This window comes from Austrofundulus limnaeus, unplaced genomic scaffold (assembly GCF_001266775.1).
Source record: "Austrofundulus limnaeus strain Quisiro unplaced genomic scaffold, Austrofundulus_limnaeus-1.0 Scaffold229, whole genome shotgun sequence".
Taxonomy (NCBI): domain Eukaryota; kingdom Metazoa; phylum Chordata; class Actinopteri; order Cyprinodontiformes; family Rivulidae; genus Austrofundulus; species Austrofundulus limnaeus.
Window position 1 is genome coordinate 368,098 of NW_013952631.1, and position 16,674 is coordinate 384,771.

At 37.9% G+C, this 16,674-nt stretch overlaps 1 protein-coding gene across 1 annotated transcript in view; it reads right to left on the minus strand.

The window, feature by feature from the left end:
- Positions 1 to 16,674, minus strand: part of nrcamb (neuronal cell adhesion molecule b) — a gene marked incomplete in the record, with an annotated part of 104,357 nt that overhangs the window by 18,260 nt on the left and 69,423 nt on the right. The window contains 23 exon segments of the mRNA XM_014019740.1: positions 382 to 558; positions 951 to 1,073; positions 1,281 to 1,485; positions 2,500 to 2,615; positions 2,786 to 3,011; positions 3,242 to 3,312; positions 3,581 to 3,778; positions 5,765 to 5,866; positions 6,513 to 6,524; positions 6,827 to 6,951; positions 7,221 to 7,368; positions 8,779 to 8,945; positions 9,017 to 9,128; positions 9,211 to 9,354; positions 10,594 to 10,728; positions 10,926 to 11,110; positions 11,196 to 11,307; positions 12,288 to 12,344; positions 12,914 to 13,084; positions 13,301 to 13,423; positions 13,756 to 13,949; positions 14,481 to 14,586; positions 15,133 to 15,144. Of these exon segments, the coding sequence (XP_013875194.1) occupies positions 382 to 558; positions 951 to 1,073; positions 1,281 to 1,485; positions 2,500 to 2,615; positions 2,786 to 3,011; positions 3,242 to 3,312; positions 3,581 to 3,778; positions 5,765 to 5,866; positions 6,513 to 6,524; positions 6,827 to 6,951; positions 7,221 to 7,368; positions 8,779 to 8,945; positions 9,017 to 9,128; positions 9,211 to 9,354; positions 10,594 to 10,728; positions 10,926 to 11,110; positions 11,196 to 11,307; positions 12,288 to 12,344; positions 12,914 to 13,084; positions 13,301 to 13,423; positions 13,756 to 13,949; positions 14,481 to 14,586; positions 15,133 to 15,144 (3,021 nt within the window).

Below are 16,674 nucleotides of genomic sequence, written 5' to 3' on the forward strand. Positions count from 1 at the left end.
ATATTGAATTTGCTTTGTTTTTAAATGAAATGACTGAATAAACTTGAAAAAAAATCTAATTTGAAAAACATCAGGTATGTATAAAATTTAGTGCCATATGTGAGAAAGACCTGGGTTGGATTTAAAAAGTCTGATTTGTCTCATTCAGACTATCATATATATGGGTCGCATATGGGCAAAAAGAATTAATTTGTGCCACTTTTGCCTGAGGTGTCACCATAGCTTAAGCTAGGTAAATGTTCAATAACATTTTATAATATATTGGAATTTTTTCTACCTTTAAATGGAGATTAAATAATTTTGTTTGCTGTCCAGAATGTAAGGAAATAATAGCTGCTATCCAGCTTATCGTCTTCCACTTGTCTGCATCTGAAGACTTACCTTCATCCAAGATGGTGACAGCTTCCTGAGAAATAGTTGGGCCTGCTCCTCTGCTTGTTTTCGCACTCAATAAAAACTTGTAGCGTTTGCTGTACTTGAGGATGGGCAAAGTGACTGAGGTCTGATTGGCGGCCAGCGCCAGCTCCTCCTCTGGGCCCAGCTCATTGGAGTTATTGACTACAGGGGTGAGGGATGGTTGACAGCGATGATAGGATGGCGGGGAGAAGTTGGAAAGTAGTAAGTTGAATAAAAATATGAGAAGAATGCAGGGGTTGTAGATGAAATGCCAATGGCGAGAAAGGTGAAAATGAAAGGATTTGGATATGAAGGGTGTAGGATTCAGGGAGGGAAAAAGTAGGAGTGACCAAAGTTGATTTGTTAATTTGCGTTGTAATTGTAATGAAAAATAATATGTTTAGGCTTCTCTATTGGTTTTACGTTATCCATCTAATGAACTGAACAGAATGACATCATAAGACATGAAAAAGAGTGACAAACAAAACTATAAACTATGTGAGGATGACGTAAAAAAAATCCCTTGTTTTTCTAAAAGAAAGTAAACACCTCACCTGATTGATATTTAAGGGTGTAGCCAGTGATGTGCCCATTATGTTCAATGGGAGGACTCCATTTAAGAGTTAAAGAATCCAAGTTTGTATCAGTCACTTCCAGAGAGGCAGGAGGACCAGGTGCTGAAATAAAGAATTAAAAATGAAATTGTGCAATGAAACAATTATAGTTTGAATATTTATACAAACATTTGTTTTAGTTGGTTTCATTTTCCATTGAGAAATCAGACTTTTACATATTTTTACTAATAAAAATGTTAGTCATAGCAAAACGTTTATAAATAAGATCTTTAACTTGAATGAGTAGTGAAGTGCGTTTCATGGCCTTACCTCCCTCAGGTGTTTTAAAGTCATGCGTTTGGCTTTCAGGCCCCTCCCCTCTGCCGTTATAGACCCTTACATAAAATGAGTAGGCACTGAAAGGGTGCAAACCAGGTAGCATCCCATGAGTGTGGTTCCCACTGAATGTAAGGATGTCCTTCTCCATGTGATCAGGGTTATGTTTATGACCGCTGTGCTTTCTCCAGTAATATACCTGCAAAATTCATGTATGGTAATTGTTCAATTTTAGCCATTTTTAAAGAAGGTTTAATGTCTCAAATATAACTAACCTGGCTGCTCATTATTCATTATTGCATGTGTCAAACACAAGGCCCGATGGCCAAATGTGGCCTGCCACAACATTTTATATGGCTTAAAACAACAACAGCTTAAAAAATATATTGTCCTAAAATAATTACATTATGATTTAAAGCCAGAATTGACCATAAACTACATCTTCGACATCTTGGTTAATTTACCCATAAATCTCCTTTTTGCTGTGTTTTCACTAGCTATTTTTACTACAGCCCAGTTTTACTGGGAAGTGGGAATTCCCCACTTTCAAGTCATAAACTTACACTGGAACACCCCTCCAGTGAGAATTCCCGGTGGGAGAGTTCAGAATTTAAGATGGTAGCTGCTCACCACAACTCAACAGTGAGTAAAAACTCTCTTACTTTTACTTTTAATTGTATTTCTGTATTATTTATTTAACATTTAGTCAGTCATACACAGTACTTTTCAGTGTTTGTAAAAGGACTTGTTAAAACACTGTTTCTATTCAGGAAATACCAGGTAGAGCTCAGTTGTTGTTTGTTAGTGGTGCTCAGCTGTAGCAATGAGATGAGGAACATGACATTTCGTGTTCAGTCAAAGTTGAGCACAGTTGGCCATTTTTAGGGCAATCATACTGCTCATGTGGCCCTCAGTGAAAATGAGTTTGACGCCTCTGCACTATGAGATAAAGAAGTGAAGCAAATTAGGTCCACGTAAGCTTTGACTTGAAAGTGCTCCTTTATTTATTGCTGCATTCAATGACCACAAAGAAACAAGGATTTCCTCGCTCAGTCAAAAATAAATAAATAAAATAAACAAGAAGTCAAATTTCCAAGTTGGAAACTTGGGTGTTGTTTAATTGCTTTGCATAACATTTTCAAATTTTCTCAAAAACACTGTGTACGTGGAATATGTTTACAACTTATATTTTATATAAAACATCACTGTGTACCTTGTAACCTTTGAGATGTCCTCGAAGTAAATGACGAGGCACAGCATCCCAGTGTACCTTTGCCAGAGTGCTGTTTATTACAACAACATGTACGTTATCTGGAGCTGCTACCGGCACTGTTGATAAAAAAATAAAAATAAAAAAATCAGAGCACAACATCAGAGCAGGCAAGCACAAAAGGGGCAGATTAAATGTTACAAGTTACACAACCAAATGCATCATCCCCGGCTCTTGCATGTTGTCATTTAGTACGAGTCGAAAGGTCTAAAGAGTCAGCAGAACTCACAGTCCTCTCCTGAGTAGCCGAGGGCAACAACAGGCTCAGGTCCGTCCCCTTCGTCATTTACAGCCTGAACCTTTATCTCATATGGATAAAAGGTGGGAGTTCCAGACACAACAAACTTGGAATAGTTGGACACAGTCTCTGTGGTCCACTCAGCGCCTGGTCTCTTCTGCCTCCAGCTCACTCTATAGTGAAGCCCTGGACCATTCGACTGCAGATGTGACAGAGGCTACGGAGCGGAAAAGATTCATGAGCAGCCTATTTTTAGAACAAAATCTTATCTTATCTTATAAACACTGTTAAAGTAAAGCACTATGCCTTTTGTGATGCTAGTGAATAACTGCAAAGATAAAAATAAACGAGAGACAGCAGCACAAAGAGTTAACCACGCCTGGGATACTTTAGTATATCTTAGTACTTTTAGGACAAAAACAGTTCAGCTTCACACTATTTTATTACCTTCCAGGAAATTACAAGGTTGTCGCGTTTGGTTCCAAACCCATGCACACCCGATGGGTTCTCATCTGGAGCTGAAAAATAGATTATTAAAGACAAATTAGCAATTTCTTGCAGGGAAAGCTGTCATGTGATTTCAATGATCATTCCCATTAACATCTAAAATGAGGCATCAGGATGGTGCTGTTTGGGTACCAATTTAATAGTTTCAAAGTTTTCCAAACTAGCTTGATTTTAGCCCTTTTAAGTTTGTTTCAGTAACAGGATATTCATTTGTGGAGTTGATCAACAGGTGAAATTTCACATCAGACAAACCACACAGCCTGGGAGCTGATTCCGTACCTGCAGGATCGGTTTTGTACTTTTTGGAGGGGTTGCTGGGGTTGCTGTAACCGACAGCATTAAGCGCAAGAACTCTGAAGGCGTAGTGGACGTAGGGTGAAAGCTTAAGATGAGCTGTTGTCATGGTTCCAGGAACCTCTGTAAGGTTGTGCCAGTGACCTCGATGATGCAGCGAGTCTTCGTATTGGATCAGAAACTCTGCATTAAAATAAAAAGATGATTATTTTTATTCTTTATTCACTGTCTGGTCACATACTTGCATAACAAGATTACTGCCCTCAGGCTACTGATACTTCAAATAAATGGTGTATTTTTCCAGGTTTTTATTAATGATGCTTTTCTGCAATACGGTTAGTGGAAAAGGTCAATATGACTTAGCCAAAGGCAAGATATGTTCCTCTGTATAGTACTTTTAAAAGATTAAATGAATATTTTCACTGAGCATAAACAAAAATATTGGTTGATTGTTATTTTGTATGTTTTTTTTAAATGATAGAAATCTTACTCACTGTCCAGCTAAGAGTCAGTTTGGTATAGAAAGGTTTAGGATTAATTTGTGATAATTTACTGAGTTTCTATTATTTTACTCTTTCTAGGTATACTTATGTTTGAGTGAAATGAACATTGTTATTTTATTCTACGAATTAATGATTGATGTCTCTGAAATTTCAAGCAACATTTTTGTATTTACTTGCAGAAAATGAGAAATGGTCAAAATGATGACAAAGACCTCAAATAATGTGCAGACAGTGTTGTATAAAGTACCTCAAAGTGATACTTGAATAAAAGTACAAGTATCTTATCACAAAAGTACTTTGGTAAAAGTTAAAGTATTCTCTAAAAATATTACTTGAGTAAAAGTCTTAAAGTATCTGATATTTTTTGTACATAAGTATCAAAAGAAAATTTCTGACACAAAATCTACTTAAGTATTAAAAGTAAAAGTACTGAATAAAAGTGAGCAGTTAGATTTTCCAAAATGACATTTATTGGGAGGTGACTTCTCAAAATAAAATTTTTCTAACGGCGTGCAGCTGTGATGGACCGTGTACAAGCTAATAGTGTGTCAGAATGGTAAATATTTATACTTCTCATCCAACCACAATTAAATTCACTCTATACAGGAGACACAATTTATCAGGATAGTATTTATTTTTAAGTAAAAACAACTCAGAATAAAATAGGAGTAACGACTTTTTACTTCTTACCTTTTAAAAAATGTAGTGAGTAGAAAGTACAGATAATTGTGGAAAAATGTGATGAGTAAAAGTAAAAAGTACGCTGAAAAATAGTTACTCAAGTAAAGTACAGATGCCCAAAAATTCTACTTAAGTACAGTAACAAAGTATTTGTACTTAGTTACTTTGCAACTCTGTGCACAGAAAACAAGTTCATATTCATTTAGAAACAACAATACTAATGTTTTAACTCAGGAAGAGTTCAGAACTCAATATTTGGTGGAATGCTTTTCACCAAATACAGAGAAACTATGCAGTGGTCTCTTAATTTTTTCCAAATCTACAAAGGCTTGTCTGTAAAAGTAAAAAAAAAAAAAAAACCTCAATTATCACTCACGGCAAAACATGAAAAAAAAAAAATCTTTCTGAACTTTATCAAATATTGCAGTTTAAATAGTTTACTCCAGCAGTTTTCCAGGTATATTGATATACTGTTCTGAGATGGGGATACAAACTGCAGTAAATCTGCATTTAAATCCAAAAGAACAAGTAGCACAACTGTCCAGTTGAAATACTGTGGATCAATCAGGGAGGAGGAGCACCATGAAGATAGCTCGACATTCAAAACACACGACTATGCTTCACTCAACAATTCTAAATATAAATCAACAAATCAAAACTGTCGGATTTCTTATACACGTACGACCGTTTCGAAGACAACAACATTGTGGACCTACATATTTTCAGTCACTTACTGTGTCCATCCACTTTGTTTACTTTTTTTATTTGATGTTAGACCACATTAACCACTGATATGAAATAAACATTGTGCAGATTTTTTTATTGGTCTTCATAACTTTGCAACGAAAAAGTTTAACAACACAACAAATAATGAACAAATAACTGAAAAATGATGACAAAAAATAAAACACATTGACATGATAAATATATAAACCACGTCTCACAGACACAAATAAGTTGCAAACACACACAGACACAAACGTACTTTGAATAGGACTGTTATGTTCATCCCCCGGGATCCAAGTGAGCTGAACACTTCTCTTCGTCTGGTCTGTCAGCTCCAGGTCAGTGGTGGGGTCGGGTTTTTCTGAGAGGAAAACAGCAGAAACAAGAAGCAGTGAACTTAATGTGGGTCAAGTTTTAGTGAAAATCAGTGGGTCGAATAAAAGTCAAATGTGAAGCTGTAAACCAAAAGTCCCGGTTACATGTTTATTTATTGACTTGCTCCATTTGATTACTTTATTTGTCCCGTTGATGATACACATGCAGACGCTGCTTCATGCATAATGAACTGTCTGATGCTCAGCTGGAGAATCTTCGCTCCGTCTCACGCCATGGATTCAACCAACGCTCATGTTGTGATGATGAAGTGAAATGCATGCTTCAAATAAATCAGTAATGAGGAAATATCACAAGGGGAATACACAGTATATCTGCCTTGAAATTGTCTTTGACTTTAAGTGAGGAGGAAACCTCTCCCCCTTTTTTTCTAATGTTTGTTTCAGCAATTCAATGCACTGCACACTTCATTAACCAGAAATGGAAAAATCATAAAACATAAAATGGTAATGAAAAATAAAAAGGCTTTCTTTCTGGAACAGATGAAAAGAGGAGCTGTGAGTGTCAAAACCACAACACCTTTTTTTAAGTCCTGGCATGCTGTACTAAACAGAAACATCCAGCAAACACCACAAGCACATGCTGCAGAGCACATCTGGATGCTGCAGGTTTACCTGGTATGGCCTCTACAGGTTGGAGGGCAGGGGTGAAATAAGACGTTTAGTGCTCAGTCGGCCATTAGAAAGCACATTAAATAATCTGGCTGGCTTAATACGAAGAAATTAAATATTTATGCCTCTGACACGACCACTAGCTAAATCTGCTCTAACACACACAAACTCTGCACTAATTATCTTTAATGAGCTGACAGGCGACTGTTCGTGAATAATAATAAATGCATTTGTCTCTAGGAGAACTTAAGAAGAATAGACGTTTAACATAAATAACTGAAAGTTTCTGTGCCAAACTGCAGCAAAGCAACACATACCAACAACAAAGAGCTCAGTGGTGGCTGAGTCGTGGTCCAGAGTGGTGTTCCTGATGCACGTGTACAGCCCTGAATCACTCTCCGTCACATCGTTGATTATAAGGCTATCAGAACCAACTACAAATCTATAGGGAAGACGAATTAGCACAATTAGATAAACTGTCTTTAGAGTTTTTACTTCCAACCAAAAAAAGCTATTTCATGATCAGAGTGAGAAATTTGTTCTGCAAGAGATCATTTGAACCCAACAAGATTATGGAGGTAAATTTGTGTTTTTATTATTCAATCAAACAAAAAGCATCTTCAATCAAAAAAAATAATTTCAATCAAAAAAAATTTTTACATCTCCATACAAGATGAGATGTTTCCAAACATGAAAAAACATGGTGCTGACCTCTCTTCATCAGGCAGCTCGCCGTCGTCTTTGAGCCAGGTCATGGTGGGGAAAAGTGTTGCGTCGTGGTCGACTTCGCACTCCAAAACCACAGACCTGCCCCTCTGCACTGTTATATTCTCTGGCGACTTTCTGATTCTGGTGGGCTCTAAAGGTAGACACCAACGCAAAGGTTGTTAGACAACAAATGTTCAAATCTGCACATTGCTGTTTGTTTAGTTCATAAATGTTACACACATTTACGAACCAATTTGGAAGAACTGCAACAAACAAAAATGTAGTTAAAGACCATATGACTCAAGCCTTTGATCTTAGAGTTTAAAACAAATAATCTTATGCAAAGAAATGTCAAAATTATAGCCACTTTGGTCAAACCTGAAAAATAATTAAAACATCAATGAGAATAAGATTGCATGTATAATTGTTTAATGGAATGTCATGTAAATCGAAGAGCTAATCAAAACAAATACCTTGTTTATAAAATTTGGTTGGTTCATAGCAAAGTTATTGGTATTTAAGTTTTCTATACCCCTAACTTTTGATTGTCACAATGAAAAAGGGGTGTGGCCTAAAAGGGATCCCTGACCTTTCTTCTGTTAGCGTGCTTTTTCAGAAAGAGTGGACCAAAGAAATTCAGTAGGGGGGTGCACGGTGGCCCACCTCGCCCATGTACTATCAGTTTATTATCACTGCTGAGCCACGGCATCACATCATCTTAGCCTGTCTGGGTTTAGCTCTCTTCGACCCTCCCATGCACAATTCAACACCATCAACTTTACGGATAATCTTTGGTGCTTAATTACTCGTATTATACATGTATAAATGTCCATCCATTATCTACACCCTCTTCTTCTGTTCAGGGTCATGGGGGTCACTGGTGCCCATATCCAGCAGTCAATGTGAGAGGGGCGGGGTACACACTGGACAGGTCACAAGTCCATCACAGGGACACACATAGAGACAAACAAACATTCACTCTCTCACTCTCACCTAGAGGATGGTAAATGGACTGTACTTGTAAAGCCCCTTTCTATCCAACCAGGACACTCAAAGATCTTAACACTATAATCTGTGTTCTCATTCACACAGCACTTTATTAGGTCTCTACAAAGCTAACATGTACAATCATCTATGGAGACTAATCAGTACCAATCACATTCATACACTGATGGGACACACATCAGAGGCATTCGGGGTGAAGTGTCTTGCCCAAGGACACATCAACTGAGACAACTGGACGGGGGATCAAACCGGTGATCTACCAGTTCCAGGACGACTCCCCTACTCTGCCACAGCCGCCCCAAGGGACAGTTTAGAGTTACCAGTTAATCTAATGTTCATGTTTTTAGTCTGTGGGCAGCAGTTTCAACAAAAGTTGAAAGTTAGCCATAGTGCTATTTCTGGCACATTTACATTCTTTGAGTTGTGATTAATGTGCACTGCCTTTTTAAATAAATAAATGAAAGTAAAACAATGTTATTAATACATGTTACTAGTACAGCTCATATATCTCTCAGGGTCTTAATTTTAAACACTTTTAGAGCAAAGTCACCCTCACCTTTGACCTCCAGGAAGACATGATTCTCAGAGATTCCACGCGTGTTTCTGGCAACACACATGTATTTTCCACTGTTTTGGGTTTGAGCTACAGGAATCTCTATCGTGCCGTTGTCATGCAGAACGTATGGGTCTCCATCGAGGGTGCTAGTGCGAGACCCTTTGAACCTAAGACAGAGAGTTTTAGCTTCACGGACATTTTTATCACGCTTTCCTCTGTTAAAGGTTTATTAACTCACCATGTAATTTTTGGAAGGGGCGATCCAAAGGAGGAGCAGTCCAAGAAGGCTGAGTGATTTTTGATGACCTGGTAGATTTTGTTGGGTGGTGTCATCACTCTGGGTGGCTCCGCTGCAATGAATTTTCATTTTATTACCTTCATAAAACAATAGAAGTACAAAACTGGCATTTGGATCTAATGTTAGAAACTTACAGAGGACATTGACAAAAGCGTTGGACAGGAGGTAACCATACTCATTAGAGACATTACACTGGTACACGGCGCTGGATTCAGCTTGGACATCGGTGAAGATGATCATGTCATCGTCCACCTTCCTGCTTACATCTGTGGGTGAATCTGTTGGAGCACAGCAGTGTTTAAGTCCAGTAGTCTTTTAAAGTGTAAATAGCTGTTGTTGAAAAGAATCTAATTTGTGATGAAATGTATTTCCAGAGTGGGCAAAACATACATGAGACATTTATCTCTACAATTAGGCCCTGTTTCAAACTTTGAAGAACAAGCTGAGGATTTATGTGAAAAATGTTTTTACATAACAGCAACTATAGTAAGAAATTAAAAAAGGGTCATTGTTCTGTCTAAAGGGAAATTGTGAACACCATTAAAGTTCAAAATTAAAGATACATTACATAGTTGTGTTACTTATTGTGCACTAAACAAGGTCCATAATGTTTTTGAGGTCATCTGTGGATGTACCTTATGATCCAAACGAAACTTGAACTTTTATTAAGAGAGCATATATGAGACCCATCATATCAGAATGAGGATTAAGTCAAATTTGGTCAAAATGATTTCATCACATTTTCAGGTTCCTGGCTTTAAATCTTCATTTTGATAACTGGATCATTCTGATATCATAAGTGGGCCCAGAGATATGACTTAATTTGTCTTGTTGGTTGTGATAATACAGTAATGTTTGGTCTGAATCCTAAATTTATGTAAATTTATTGAGTAATTTTTTATGTTAATTTAAAGAGGAAACCGCAAATATTATTTGTATATTAAGATTTCCCAGTTGGAAAGAAACAAAAACATTACTAAATTACAGGGAAAAATTCTAAATTTTAAGGCATTTTTCCTCAAAATCATTTTTTTCTGTTGCTACAGCTCAAAAACATGCTTCAAAAATATTTTAGGATTATATTTCAGACAGTTCCTTCAAATGATACGTTGATAAGGCATTAACTCATAAATTTTGACAAAATGCAAATTTTGACAAAATGCAAATTTTGCACGTTTAAATCAAAATCCTTTATGTGCCCATTTCTCCACATCCCACTTTTGAACTTAATCCTCATTTTGATGTGATGGGTCACATATTTTATCTAAACTACTAAATTAAACATTTTCAGATAACATGACATACTTGTGCAGTCACCAAGTAAAGTAGATAATTAAAGAACTATCCATTTAATGTGTTTTTGTACTATTATACAATGAAATTTGTACACAAAAATTCAACACAGGAGAGATCATTCAAGTAACATAACATCTGCAAATGCTAAAAATGTTTCCGATGAAATAGGAGAAAAACAAAACAAACAACTGCTGTCAGTCAGAGCAGCAGGTGGCTCTTACTCTCCATGGAGATGCCATTCATGGTCCATGTGATGAGGGGTTTGGGTGTGCCACTGGCTCTGCAGGTCAGCACTCCATTCTCTCCCGGAGCCAGAACAAGGTTTCTCGGAGGGCCACTGATCCAATAAGGGGCAGCTGGAAGTAGAGCAGAGAGCAGCAGCCGCAGGGTGGAGAATTAATTACCGAACACACGGCCCTGCTGGCATCTGTGCATAAATCAATTATGAGACGAGGAAGAGGGCAAATGAAGAGAATGAAGGGGGAAAAACAAGAGTCTCTGCTGGTTCAGATCAGATTCCCTGATGGAAAACTACGTTTCATCACGGACACACCTTTGACGGCAACATTGATGGTGTGGTGCACAAAGCCGAGCTGGTTCCTGGCCGTGCACCGGTACTCTCCTACGTCTGATTCGGACACGTTTACAATGCGAAGGGTCTTGTTGAAGTGCAGGAAAGACGTGCGTCTGGACGGAAGATCGCCACTCAGTTTGGTCCAGGATATCTCAGGAGTCGGACTGGATCAGAGACGAGGAGTGAGAACAGAATTGGTGGGTTCTCAAATCTTCCAAACATTTAGTGACGGTGGATTCTCTCACTCACAGTCCTTCAGCGATGCACTCCATCTCCAGAACGTGTCCTCGCAGCACCATCATGGAGCTTGAGGGGCCAGAAGGGATGAGGAAGCTTGGTTTCCTATCATCCATTGGTGGCTCTGCAGTCACACACACAAACACGCACATAATGAGTCAAAATACCAAGATATTAAATCCAGAGTCCAGAAAGAAGAGAGGACCCGAGGTCCCTTCAGCTCACTAACCCTCCACCAGTCTACAAAGTGAAGCAGTGAAACCTCTGCTGCTCTGAGCTGAAATGTGTTAAAGCGCTGATAAAAATGCTTGTTTTATGAATAAATGTATCTTATTTTGTTATGAGTGTGTATTTATTACCAACAAACTATCCAATCATTACTAATTTAAAAGAAACAAAACATTTTTTCTACTAATCTCTCAGTTTATAGCACTAATCTTTAAAAGTAAATTACTAAAGCCAAAACAATAAATAAAATCTTTATGATGACTTCAGTAGTTTTCATAAATCTAAGAGAAATGATCACATTTGAATGTTTCAAGTGTGGCAATGTTTAAATAAACTGTTCTGACAAAACAGCTAAAGATTTTACAGCAATTAGACGTAAACTGAGTGAAAATAATGAGTGATTAAAAAGTGGGTGTTTAGACCAAAGAGTGAAGAATGGAAAATATTTTTTTGTAGAAATAAATGTTGCGTATGCATCATTTTCTAAGAAGAAAATGGTTATTTGGTTAATTTAATCATCACCTTACACTTAAATTAACACTTTTAAAGCTAAATAAAATGAGCATACAGAGCTAATTTAAAGTGTTTGAAGAGAAAGTTAACTAAAGAATTAGGAGGAGGTTCAGTTGGGCAGAGCAGGAAGGATATTAAGGGTTCAGTGTTAGTGGGTAAGCTGCTGTTTTTAGCGCTATGCTAGGGGTAGCCACAAGGGGGTGCCAAATCCCACCCATAGATTAACCAAGTAGTTTTTAAAAAAAAACCAAGGAGAACCAGTTAAAGGATTGGTGTTAGTGGGTAAAGGCCAGAGTTTGGATCTCTACATGAGGAGAGTGAGGGGGATTAAAATCTAAGGAGGGTGGGGTGGTCAAAACTCACCACTAAACAAATCAGTGTCATTGTAATAATCTGCCATTGTGTCATTGATTGAATCCACTGCAACACAACAGAAAAATCACACATGCATCAAGGTGAAATTATGAAATAAAATTAAAAAACTCAAAACATTAAAAAAATACTTTACATAACAATGTAAAAAAACATAAACAAAAATTTAAAAGTCCAAAATGAAGAATGATTGGAATCGGGTTTTAGGCTCAGCACGTGAACTGTAAACATAAAAGCGAAGACAGCAGTCTTTGTTGTGTGCAGAACGTCACGGACAAGTGACAGCGACGGCGACCGGCTGCTCAGCAGATCCAGCGGAGAACCACGAGAACTCAGACAATATGTCTTTTCAGGGGGACGATGACCGCTGGCGTCCCAGAGGATGGGATCTGAGAGAGGAAACATTTTTTTCCTCCCACGCCGTCATGTTAGCACATACTGGGCTACTGAAAGTGAACCGTCTCTCGTGTACACACACATGCGCACACACACCACACACAATCGCTGCTGCTCTGTGTTTGTCTCGCTCATGCAAAAGTTCACCCCTCTCAAAGATTTTTGCTTGGCTGGAGTGTAATGAGCCCCTGAGAATCACACACAGACTGAGTGAGACTTACGGTTAAAGACTTTGACAGTGATGGGTTGTTTCTGCTGGATGGTTTGTGTGTGTGTGAAGCGAGCGTAGCAGGTGTAGTCGTTCCTGGAGTCCTCTCGGCGGACATTAGAAAAGTAAAGGTCACCGTTCAGGGACTGGGACACCCTGCTGCTCTGAGGCAACTTCTGAAAGTCTAAAGATGGACAAATATTATGAAATTTTAAAAAATCACAAAGCAGGATTTGAGGATGAAATTCCTTTCTAAACGTAAGAGGTAAATGCAAGCAGAATGAGTTAGGAAACAACAAATTCAACATAATTTGAGGTAAACAGGCCAACAAACAAACCAAAAAAATTTTAATGTTTCTACTACAAGTCAAATAAATACAAACATAAGTTAAATACTTACTATTGTCCATCCAGAATAAAATGGGGGGAGGAAGGCCTGCCGGGGGTCGACAAGGCAGCACCAAGGAAGCACCCTCCTGAACAAAGATTGGCCTGATCTTCTCCTTTGACCACAAGGGGGATCCTGGATTGTTTCACATGATGAGCAGAGTCATAATTTGACATAAAATACTGTCTGACACTGGACTGTCACCAACGTGACGATGACAGAGACATTGTGGAAAGATGAGAGGTCGATGCCTAACTGAGTCACAAAAAGCTACAGGATCAAACAGGATTTCAAATCTATCCTGCAAAATAAAACATGCTTTTATTTTTTACATGCAACCTTTACCTTCCATGAGAGCTTTAACGATGGAAAATTCAACTTAATTGATGAAAGAAGAAAAAAAAGAGGAGACGATGATGTGAAGTATGCTCGGTCAAAACTGATCAAACTCATCAGATTTTACTTACTCGACTGTCTTACGACTATATTGTTGGAAAGGGCGGTTCCGTATTTGTTCCTCGCTGTGCACTGAAACACGCCCTCGTAGTTTTCGGCCCTCGTCATGCTGATGTCCACCACCAGTGTGCCGGAGTGTGGCTTCATGGTTACTCTGGGGTCCTCGTCAACGTTAAAGTGGGTCCCATCTTTCGTCCAGGAAAAACTGAGGAAATAAGTGCAGACTGTAACCATAAATTGTGTCTTCAGTGAGTTGTAAAATTGTAAATGAAACTCTTGTCCTTATTTTCTACAGAGTAACTATGAACATAAGCAATTTCTTTTTACCATAATTTAATTTGATGTCACATGAGTCCATAATACATTAAATGTATGACCTACAATTTGGATTAAGGTTAAGCAAAATAATATTGTGTTAACAAGAATAACGTTAAAACCTAAAAAAAATACATATTTTGTGGTTTTAGCAGTTGCAGGTAGCTTTTTTTATTATTCTCACATAAATTTAAAGAATTCAGAGTCTTAGCCTTCATCATCCCCGGTAAAGGCAATATGCCGACAAACAAACATCGTTTCATTTCTTTTAAACTTTGAATGAACCCAAACTAAAAGTAGATTCAGGCTGAATGGATAGAAACCTGCTGGGAGCTGAATCCTCTCTGTTCTGACAGAGAAGAGCATTTTTTATTCACCGATTAGCATCATGAATTTTAAATCAAACTTGGTTTATTCCTACCTGGGATGTGGCTTCCCCTTTGCCTCGCAGTGAATTATAATATTCTCTCGTGGATCGATGATGTAATCCTTTGGGGACTGGTGAGTTATTGTCGGGGGCTGCGGTACTAGAGGGGATCAAAAAGAAGTAGGGGGTATATGAAACCTTAACTGCATAACTAAGCCCTTTTTTGTACTGAGGCATTGACCACACAAGCAGTCATTATCGAACACATGGAGACTGAATCCAGACAGAAGTTTGCTGACATTGAAAAAAAATAGGGTTTCACAACATGTGCAACAAAAAATGGCATGCAGAACACTCAGGTACATTTCTTTTTACTGTAATAATTTGACGCTCAGTGAATTCCTGTCAGCATCAGAGAGGTTTAATGAACTATGGCAAAACAAATAACAGAAGAACCTCATGCTGGTTGCAATCTCGCTCTACAGGAAATGATCTACCACTGCAGAAACACACAAAACCATAAGGAAAAAAAGCTGATAAAAAAACCAATGCATGCAAAATGTCACTTCAAATGACACTCAGTACCTTCAAACAAAAGAAAAAATCAGCTACATAAACATAACTTTAAACACACACACACACTCGTTCACACACACACAAACAAATCAAAACGCTGTCATTGAGAACACCTTCATTTAACACTTACATTTTTCCAGAACTTTTGTGTTTTCCCCACAATGAAAGAGCAAATAAGAAAACCACACCACAGTGGAGAGAAGCAGTTATTAGTCATAAAAATACCTTCCTACAAGGTTTTCTTTATTTTATTTTATTTTTTTTTTTTTTTGCTTCCCTGCAAGTCTTGCACAAGGCCAAGTTCTCGTCAAGGTCTGTTAGTCTCTAGTGGTCAACCAAATATGATTTCCCAAAAATTCTACGTCAACAAAAACAACAAGCTCAGGTGGTGAAAGTCAGTAAGGCATCCTCCCTGTCTTTTTTCATTTCTGTCAAAGAAAAGGACCCCAGGGAAATCTTTGTTGGTTTTGTGACTCAGAACCAAAAATAAAATAAAATAAAATAACATCTAAATGAAGAGTTCAGTTTGAAGAGTTCAAAAAAAGATGAACAGGTGAGAAGATAGAAAAATCAATTATTTCAAAGTTCCTGTTTTTGCAATGAAAAATACTTCATGGTTTCATTTGTAATAAATTATTTAAACAAAAATATATAAACTTGCTCTATAAAATAAATGAAAACAACATAAAAAATTAACCTACATTTTTTTAATGGGGGGTAGTTCAAATCCAGTAACTGTTACCTTCAGTTGTTATGAAAATGCTGTATATATAAAAAATAAATTTAACTTTGCATCACAGCCAGTCTAAATGCCTTGACATAGGCCTCTGTTTCTTTTAGAACCTCCTACTGTTTCTGACACTCCCACTTCAGCATGTCTTCACAACAATGCTTCAGGGGAGGGTGCTCTGTGTGGAGGGAGCTCAGCTGTATAATGAGCTCCAGGGAGGAGCTTTGCACAAATAGGCGGTGCTTTGTACCAGCAAACATTTAGGTAACTCCACATGGCTACAGGAGATTCTAGGATTTCTCAAACATGCATGAATGAGTCAACATGACATAAAGCTCAAAAAGATTTATTTTGCATAATACGTTTACGTATGCTGTTGTTTTTATTTTTTATTATGACCCCCGCACGCGAAGCGTAAGCGGGAGTCATATTGTTTTCGTACTGTTTATTTTTTTTTATTTTTCTGTGATTTTTGGTCAACCGTACCACAAAAACGGCTGCACCAATCAACATGAAATTTGACTGGACTGTAGATGAGTCTGACCTACACTGCGCCAGCCAACGGTTTTATGATAGACCCCATATTTGAGAAGGGGGCTCCTTTCAAAGTGGGGGTGTCAGGACATGCAAAATCGCTTATAACTCAGAAACTGTTCAACGTAGGAGCTTCAGATTTTTTTTGCTGTTTAGCTCTGATGAAGCTCTATCCATCAGACTCACCAATCAGTGCCCCCAGACCCCCAATCTATCTGGAAAAGATGCATCTAGACATGCAAGAAGGCTTATAACTCAGAAACTATTAAACATAGGAGCTTCAGATTTTTTTTTGCTGTTTAGCTCTGATCCATCAGGCCCACCAATCATTGCCCCCAGACCCCCAATCTATCTGGAAAAGATGCATCTAGACATGCAAGAAGGCTTATAACTCAGAAACTGTTCTAC